This window comes from Ahaetulla prasina, chromosome 2 (genome assembly GCF_028640845.1).
Source record: "Ahaetulla prasina isolate Xishuangbanna chromosome 2, ASM2864084v1, whole genome shotgun sequence".
In the NCBI taxonomy this organism is placed as follows: Eukaryota; Metazoa; Chordata; class Lepidosauria; order Squamata; family Colubridae; genus Ahaetulla; species Ahaetulla prasina.
Window position 1 is genome coordinate 72,850,561 of NC_080540.1, and position 9,507 is coordinate 72,860,067.

At 38.6% G+C, this 9,507-nt stretch overlaps 1 protein-coding gene across 1 annotated transcript in view; it reads right to left on the bottom strand.

The window, feature by feature from the left end:
* Positions 1 to 8,535, bottom strand: part of NISCH (nischarin) — a 47,712-nt gene extending 39,177 nt beyond the window's left edge. Inside the window, exons 1-2 of the mRNA XM_058167182.1 lie at positions 8,237 to 8,535; positions 1 to 36 (exon numbers count right to left, since the gene is read on the bottom strand). The exon at positions 1 to 36 is cut by the window's left edge and continues 48 nt beyond it. Coding sequence (XP_058023165.1) covers positions 1 to 36; positions 8,237 to 8,323 — 123 coding nt within the window. The 5' untranslated portion in view covers positions 8,324 to 8,535. The remainder of the gene's footprint in view (positions 37 to 8,236) is intronic.
* Positions 8,536 to 9,507: the final 972 nt, after the last annotated feature.

Here is a 9,507-nt window from a genome sequence, read left to right on the forward strand (position 1 = left end):
CTCATGGGTTCCAACTGTCACTTGAATGATATATACCTAAAAGAAACACAGTCTTTAATCAACAAAAAAATCATCATACACATTCACATAAAAATATACAATCCTTGCAATGCTGCATTTATTTTATATCCTATAAAGATTTTTGAGCTACCTTTCATGTACAACTCTTCACTTCAAATGGTGATATGAACATAGTGTAACCAAAAGATTACAACAAAGCAGAAGTCGGTTTCTATTTATACTGTAACATGCTAACATTAAAAAGGTACAGAAGTTTTTATGAAATGTTTTAATACTTAGTGATCTCAAAAATGTTGTATGTATAAAATCCTTACATTCTTCCCAAATGTACACTAGAATCAACAGTTCACAGGCAGCTATTTATTGTTATTTGAACACCTTGAAAACTATGAAATTAACAGATGTCAGCATAGACATGTCCAGAAATGTTATTACATTATATAAATAATGACAAATGAAAAACTAACAATCACTACCTTTCCTTTTCATCATAAAGCTTCATTAAAATGCTCCCAATTTTAGACTGCAAGAACAAAAACAAGTTTTCAAATAATGGGATGTAACATTTCATAATATTCAGAATTGATCATATCCCATATCGAGTTCTATTGTCAATCCTGCCAATTCTGGACAATTTTTAAAATTTTAAAAAAAACTAAAAAAAGGTTCTGAAAAAAGTTAAAGGGATCATCAGAGACTGGAAAACTAAATTTTGTGAAGAGAGATGGAAGGATCTTGTCATGTTTAGCTTTGAGTAAGTAAATCTAAATAGACAGCACTCTACAAACACCTCAAGCAATGCAAGGGCCATTCTATATTGCTGAATGTAAAATATGGAATACTGGGCTTGAGCAAAGCAGATTTTGATTGGGAGAAAAATACAATTCTCATAAAAAGAGCAGTTCAGTAGTAGAACTAATGACCAGAGACACAGTAATGTTCCCTTCATTAAATGTATTTAAGTAAAGGCTAATTCATTTGTCAGCATTAATTTAATTTGGATTCAACTGCCTAAGCACAGGTTCTCCTTGAATTCACAATTTCAATTGTAATTTGTGAATTCATCACTTGATGGGACCTAATTTTATGACTCCTGCAGCTGTTGTTAAATGAACCTATTGTTTGCTATGGGGCAGTTTCTGCCAGAAACCAGAGGTAAACACTGTTTTCTTGCAAAAATGTCATAAATTGAGATCACATGGCTGCAAGGACTGCAAACAGCCATAAATGCAAACCAGTTGCCAAGCACCCAAAATGTGGCCATATGACCATGGAGAGGATGCAGATGTCAGAACTTTGAAACTGGTTGAAAAGTCCCATTTTGGGGGTCTGTTGGAATTTCAAATGGACACCAAGTTACTGGTTTAAGTCAAAGACTATCTGTAGAGTTATTTAATATATTTAAAATTATTCCCTGTTGTCCCTATAAAGACCCTCATTTTCATCCTTGCACATTAGCATACCTCAGACACACTGTGTTACTGTGCACTATAGACTGCTTGTTATCTTAGTTTGTTTCTTACTTATTTTCTTAGTTTGATCTATGTGTAGTTTCACCTTTGAAATTGAGATGCAAGACTCAAGTTGGATGTACATGGCAAGGGAATTGAATACAGTACTGTTTTATACCAAAATATCTCAATGTGACACTTGATAGGACACTTTCATTTAAACAACACTGACTGAATACTGAGGCTAAAGTCGGTGCAAGGAATATTATTATCAGGAAATTGGCATTTATACATGGCGGGGGCAACCACTCAAGGTATGAACATCGGTTTTGATTCTGAGTATTTTTGCACCAGAGTTTGCTGCTGCAGTATGAAGTGCATCCATAGTGCAAAACAAGTTGATATTTCTGTCAATGAAGCAGTATGCTTTAGGCGCACATCAGTTGAGAAACTATATCCTTTTGTTGTATTGCTTCACCCAGTATTACGAAAGAAGTAGCAACAGATGCCAAGAGAACCAAACAAGAGATTATCCTTGTTATCCTCTGAAATGGGTACATACCCCAAACTTGTTGACTTATATCTAGGAAGAGTTTTATGGCACAAACAAATATTCTTAAAGGCACGCAGAATCAAAACTGAATTAGAAGATGGAGAGGAAAATTAATGGAACAAGGAATAATCCCAGAAGAGAACATGGCTTAAAGATCTGATCTCCCCTATGTCACTTGGAGTATATTGAACAGGTTGAGGGTGGGAGTGCCTAAGTGTAAAACCAATATGCTCAAATGGGAATTGCTGATGGATAACAACACGCTATCTGTTGGTCTGTCAATTACTACCAGTAGAATGCACTGAAAGTGATTTGATAAATGATAAAGCCAAAAATGAGTGACCTCATTTTGGCAGTTTAAAGTTTGATCCTGACACAAAATAAATAAAACCAAAAGTTAAACAGCAGCTAATCTGAAGCAACATCACAAAAATTCATAGGATTTGGTTGGAGATGCAATTGGTTTATAGGTGGCTCCATTCAGAGATGGTGAAAATTCCACTTAAGCCATGTGAATCCCACTGGTGAAAGTAGAGGGACGAGAAGATTTCAGTGACCTATGCTCTATTTTCAGTGTCTAAATAAATAGGCAGCTATTTTTTTCAATGGAGACATTCATGGGTTCTTTCTGCTATCAAAGCTCCTCTCACATATAATTTTTTGTCCATTTTAATACATTGTATTTCCCTTTTCTTATTCTTGCTTTTTCATTCTGTAAATGAATAGAAGTCATGCTAATGCTATGTCTAGTCTTGTTGTTGCATTATGAAAAGCCTTCCAGTTCTATACCAATGCTTACCATTAATTTATTCATTTTTAGCTAAGCTTTGTTAATTAATTGCAAATATTGCTGAAGAAAAAACTGTAGCTAACTCTTATTGTATGAGATAGACAAAAAATTATATGTGAGAGGAGCTTTGATAGCAGAAAGAACCCATGAATGTCTCCATTGAAAAAAATAGCTGCCTATTTATTTAGACACTGAAAATAGAGCATAGGTCAATGAAATCTTCTCGTCCCTCTACTTTCACCAGTGGGATTCACATGGCTTAAGTGGAATTTTCACCATCTCTGAATGGAGCCACCTATAAACCAATTGCATCTCCAACCAAATCCTATGTTGCCTGTTGGGAGGAAAAACGGACTCCCCCCCTCGTTTTTTGGCTAGCACACAGCTGAGCTACGCGATCATCAAAGGCTTTTTTTTTTTTTTTACTTTTAAAGCATTTTTTCTTCGGCCAAAAAAAATGCTTTAAAAAAAAAACCCTCTGATGATCGCGCGGCTGAGCTGGGCATGGGCGGGTGGGGGGGCAGGGATTATTGCTACCGGTTCTCCGAACCACCTGCCGCCATCGCTACCGGATCATGCGATCCGGTCCGATCCGGGAGCATTTCACCCCTGCTCAATACTTAAGCAAAATTGTCATTAACTGAACATCACATGAGAATGATTATGTTTATGATTTAACTTCACTTTTCCTGTTTTACAGCACTAGAAGGATATGAATCCAAACAGGGAAGTTTTCCAGAACTTGACTCTCAAGAAAATCAAGTTAAAAAAGCACATCTTATAACCCCTTTTCTTTACTCTCCAATCTTTGGAACATTCACCATGGCTAGAATGGAATTGATTTTTATTTACATTCATTGGGAGAGCAAGGAATTACAAGAGAATAATCAGGAATATATTGGGAATATACATTCAAAGGAATGCTGTTTGCAGAAGATAAGAGCTGCTTAGTAGGCAAACAAAAGCCTTTCAGTGAAACTGATTAAGGTCTTGTCGGTGTCACTTTGACTAGCCTGTCGAAAGGTTCAACTAATTAAGGTTACACAGCAAAACTTGTTAACATGTGGTTAAGCACCTTTTGGGAAAGGCTGCACTGCAAAGAAAAACAGCTCAGGAAGACACCTGTTTAAGCAATCTCTCCTTTCTGTAAAGAGGGGAGAAAAGGGCCCCCCAAAATGGAGCAGGCAAACACAACTGTGATGGAATGTGCAGCTGAAGGAATGGAGGGGGAGAATGTCAGAAGTAGGATTGTGGCTTCCCAGGCAGATGGCAGCAAATTCCAGAGAGGAGTCAAAGGCAAGAGACTGTGCAATCCTGTACTGGATGAGAGAGGGGTAAAAGGTCCAGGGTAGCCACATCCTAGACTCTCCCAGGGTGTATCTAATAGGTTATAAGTTTAGTCTGTCTTTTAAGCATAAGAAAATAAAGAACTAGATTCAATTGGATCTTGCTGCATCATGGGCTTAGGTCTGACACTGGCTATAATGGTAAATACATAACAGAGAAACACTATAAGGATCATAAATGTATACATTCGTTGCAAAGTCACTTTTTCTTTATTGTCATAAGTGCCAATGGTCACTGTCTAAGGCAATTGCTAAATGAGAACTACTTGTATATTCGTAACTTCATCTCTTCCCTTCCCTTCCAATTTTCCTGCATGATAGCTCATGCTCTTCTGGCTTCAATTTCAGGATCAGTGAAGCTACCGAGCCTTTCTATTATACCAAGACGATAATCCCTTGGGAAGATTACAAATTCAATACAAAAAGTGTGTGTGTCCGTGTCCATGTCCACGTGTGTCCTATTTAGAAAGCTAAATTATGAGCACCGTCATGCACAATCTGGTTCTGACTATCTGTTTAACTGACTGGGTTAATGGAGAGAGGGTTAGCCAAGCCAAAAGTTCACAGAGAAGAAGGAGAATCAGAGTATTCTCCAAAGGACCTTTGGGCAAGACAAGACATAACAGATGGAAGCTTAACAAAGAGAGATCCAACCTAGAATTAAGGAGAAAATTCCTGTTAATGAGAAGAATTAATCAATGTAATGGCTTTCCTCCAGAAGTTGTGAGTGCTCCATCACTGGAGGTTTTTAAGAAGAGATTGGAAAACCATTTGTTCAGAATGGTAAAGGGTCTCCTGTATGAGCAGGGAGTTAGACTACAAGACCTCCAAGGTTCCTTCAAACTCTGTTGTTCTAAGTACTTCCATTTCTCCATTTCGATCACTCATTAAAACATTAGAATATACAATGTGCTAGTTCTAATAAATAATGTAGTTGAAATACCACCAGCAACCTTGTTATACACTGTTATGCAACCTACTGAAGCTACTTATGCATGAATTTAAGGGAGGATCTTGCACACCAATCGAGTTTTCTTTGAAGTTGTCACTGTAGCAGCTCTGACTGTTGAGGGAGCTAGCTGCTTTGCAAACTGAAGAGTAGAAATACAAGATGCTGCAGCAAAAATTCAAAGAAAATTCAGTTTGCATCTTCAGCTTTTCCAGCACATATTCTCCTCCAAATTATGTGTCTAGACTAAACACAACAATCGGTACATCAATGAATGCACTTAGGAAATACAAGGATTTTGTTTTACAGTTGAAGTGATAAACTATATATGCTCAGAAATTGCCATTTTTTAGCTCTAGACTTAGATATTTAATGTTACAAAGAATCACAGTTATCAAATAGATAGGGAAGCCCTGCATTTAGTACTTGCAGATTTAATCAGAGAAATAATCTAGTGAATACATAAAGACAGATGAATAAATACAAAATCCCCTTTATCCATACGCATACATAAGATTTCACATTGGACCTTATGAAAGAGGATAAAGTTATTAGCAGCATAGTATTCTTCTAGAATAGGCCTGTCAAACTGGCGGCCCACGGCCCGGATACGTCATGCGCAGGTTATCCCCACCCCCAGCTCTGCAAAGGCAAAGAATGTCACGATATGTCACGATCCGGCCCTTGATGCGATCGAGTTTGATATGTGTTCTAGAAGATGCGAGCCATGATCATGTACAATGCTAAGTCAGAAAATCGTGAACTGCTATTAATTTAAGGATGCTGCTGAATCCAGCCCATTCTTTTAATTCTTCTAATCAATAGGAGCAGATAAACTACAGATTTGAAAGTGTATTTTTTTTTATTGTAACAGGTTCTGCCTTGTAGCTCACTTTTTCCAAATGTTGAACACTTGTTGATGAAGAGAAAAGAAACAAGTGGGAAGAAAGATAACATCCTTTCTACAATACTTACATGGATGTATAGGATTCTGACTGAGACTAATGCAGCCAATCACTAAACAGCCCTTCTTCAATCCGGTGCCTTCGGGGTGCATTATGTCTTTTTCTTTCACAATTCTCACCAAAATGGAAAAGAGCAAATTATACTAACTGGGAATTCTTGAGATTGCAGATTCAATCCTTTTATCTGGTATTAGGTCAGAACAGGCTAAACTTCATAGCACAGTTAATGGAAGGTTTTTAACCTGTCACCCTACAAAAATGGAAGGTTACTATTCCAACTTCTTGCTATGTCCTAAATAGCAAGATTTTATATATCAGATTTTTATCACATATCAAGTTGCACAACTATACCTTTGATTTATTTTATTTTTGATATTCTAATGACACTGTGCAATAAGCTTTCTACCCATTTCTTTCTACTGCAGTGCCTGGAATTGAAAATATTGCTGCTCAATAACAAACCAAACAGATCCAACATGTTGATTTCAACATGAAAAACTTAACCACATACTTTTACTCACTTCTGCTGAAAACATATTTTTATCAATTTTAGCTAGTCCATGGATTATGTCTTAGAAATTGTGCAAATAAGCAAACATTAAATTTGGAACCACAGCATTAAACTTTATCTTGTTTTTAATAAAACCTGAATGATCTTCATAGATCTCAAAATTTTTAGAAAGGTTAGAACTCATTAGTACTTGCATGGAAAATAACCAAGAAATCCTAGGTCTACAGATCAGATTGAGAAATCAGAAACCATCTCAAAAGGCACTGGCAAACAAACACTTATGTATTTTGATGGAAGAAAGCTACAGTATATAAATGTATCAGTATAGTCCCTGGGAACTGAACTCATCTCAAAGGTCTCTTCAACTGTTCATTTTCTTCTGATTACCCCGTTTTCCCCAAAGTAAGACATCCCCTGATAATAAGCCCAATCGGGATTTTTGAGTGCATGGCAATAAGGCCAAGCATTTATTACAGGGTTCAAAAAAATATAAGACAGGGTTTTATTTTCAGGGAAACACGGTAAGTACAAATATTCCCAAATAGAAACTTGAATATTTTTGCAAAGCATGTCAATAAAAACTCTGATTCTTGATATTTTGGATGCGAACTCCAATGAAATAAGGCCTATTCATAGCATATTATCAGTTCATTAAAAAGATCACTAAAACTGTATATAAAGAAAATTCATAGATAAAAATTATTTAATTACCATAGATGAAAAATTAGCAGATGAGCCCATTTTAGTTATATAACAAAACAACTAAAGTATATTATATATTAAAGCTTTTTGCAATGTTAATGCTTAAAACAGTTAAGTCACAAAACAATATATATTTATTACAGAGACATAACAGTATATAAAAGGACAACTGTAATAATAATGTGATTGGAAAAACATCACACAAATATTTTTCCATTTCTCCACAGCAGAATTCAAAAATGTTAACTAATAACATTTCTATCAACAGTTTCATAATTTGGATTCAGATGCAAGAATATCTGAAGCTGGTGACTAAAATTCTTTCCGCATTTTACTTTAAAAGCCACTTATTATAATTTTAGTTCCTTCTCCCAGGGATGCTGCATGCCTATTCAGAAGAAAGAGAGCAAATTTTCCGTCTTTCCCAACCAAACCCTTTCAAGGTAAGTTAGACACAGCCCATTTCTTGTTGCCAGCGCTTTGTGGTTATACCGGCAGGGAATGATGGGAACTAGAGTCCCACCTGTCTGGAAGGCGCCAACTTCGGAAAAGGGACGATGTGCCATCTCAATCCGGAATAAGATGATACCTTAAGCTACCAGAGCTGTTGCCGAGACATCAATTTACTTCCTCTAGGGATGCTGTTTTCTTTTGGTTTTCCACCCAGGAACTGAAGAACTCCGTGAAACTCTAAAGCACCGGCCAAGACAGTTTGGCCCCGAGCATCCGCGCCAATGAATCCGTGCGCTTGTACCTTCTTCCCCGTCAGAAAAAACGTGGAAGTTCCCCGAGGCGCCCAAGGATGCCCGAAAATGCTCCGGACAGGGAGCCTCTTTGTACCAACGACTGAACCGACGGCGTTTTTCATGGGACCCCGGGGACGCCTCTGACATACCAAACCCACCATCCCCCCACCCGCCTCCACAACCGCTTCGCACCCCGCCTCACCGTGTAGGTCTCCACCAGCTCCGATCCAAGAATGCGGATGCTTTTGGGAGGCTCCTCGCCGTCTTCGCCGGTCCTCAGCGCCTCCATGTCCCGGGTCGGAGCGCAGAGGTCGGGACACGACGGGCTACTGCGCTCGCTCCGCCGCTCGTAGAGGAAGGCGAGCTCCGGGGGCGGCGAGTGTCGTGGCAGCTACTGCGCCGCTTCCCTCCGAGCTGGCCATGACCAGCTCAACTACAGTCGTCACGGGCGCCATGTTTCCTCTCGTGCTGCCTCCCGCCCCTATCCGCGTGACGGACGCCAGGCCCCGATAACGTCACTCAGGGCTTCGGGAAAACAAAGGGGGCGTGCCCTTGGGCTAGGAGGCGGAGCCTACGGAGGCCTCGGCGTTAAGGGATAGGTTGCGAGGCTTCTTCGTTGGGCCGCGAGACGGCCAGCAAAGCGGGTGGGGTTTACCGCCTAGTGATGCCCCGATATTTGCACTCTAGCGGGGTGCTTTTATTTGCACTGAAAGATGTAAGGGTTTTCGACCCCCTTTTCCCAGCTTGTTTGCGTCGTAAAAGCGACGGTGTAAGAGAGGCGCTAGAGAAACCCCGAAATTGTCGAACCCATCAGTGTAACTGTGATGGGGCAGATAAAATAATAATGAGAGTGATGGACTACTGATCCCATCGTTGCTTTTAAGCTAGCATGGTATTGAAATAAAGCTCGGCGGCGTATTTTTCTATTCACTTATTTTGCATGAATAATGCTTAATACTCCTGCTTAATGATAATAAAAGTTGTGCTGTTACAGTATTGCCGTATAGTCCAGTCGCTGCTCTCTTAATGGAGTGAAAGGGAATTTCTCAAGAGGTTCCCATGCCATGAATGGGACCTGTAAGCAGGTTTCCACATAAATTGAGATATGAAAAATAAACATTGTATGTTACAAGAATATTTATTTATTTAGCATTTAGAGTTGTTAACCTAATCTTGTGTAGCTTCTTCTCTGGTAATTTTGTTCTATTAACTAGAGGATACAAAACATTTGCTAGACCAGTTCTTGAGCATAGCTCATCTGTCTGGAACCTGCATTGCATATCGGACATTAGTACAATTGAGAGAGTCCAGAGATATTTCACAATAAGAGTTCTACCGTCCCTGTCCTAATGTCCCTTTTTACTCATATCCATGTCATGTATTCAAATCATGTTTATACTTTTATCTGTTATTTTGTATATGCTTGACAAATAAATAAATAATAATTAAATAAATAAATATTTTTCATACTGC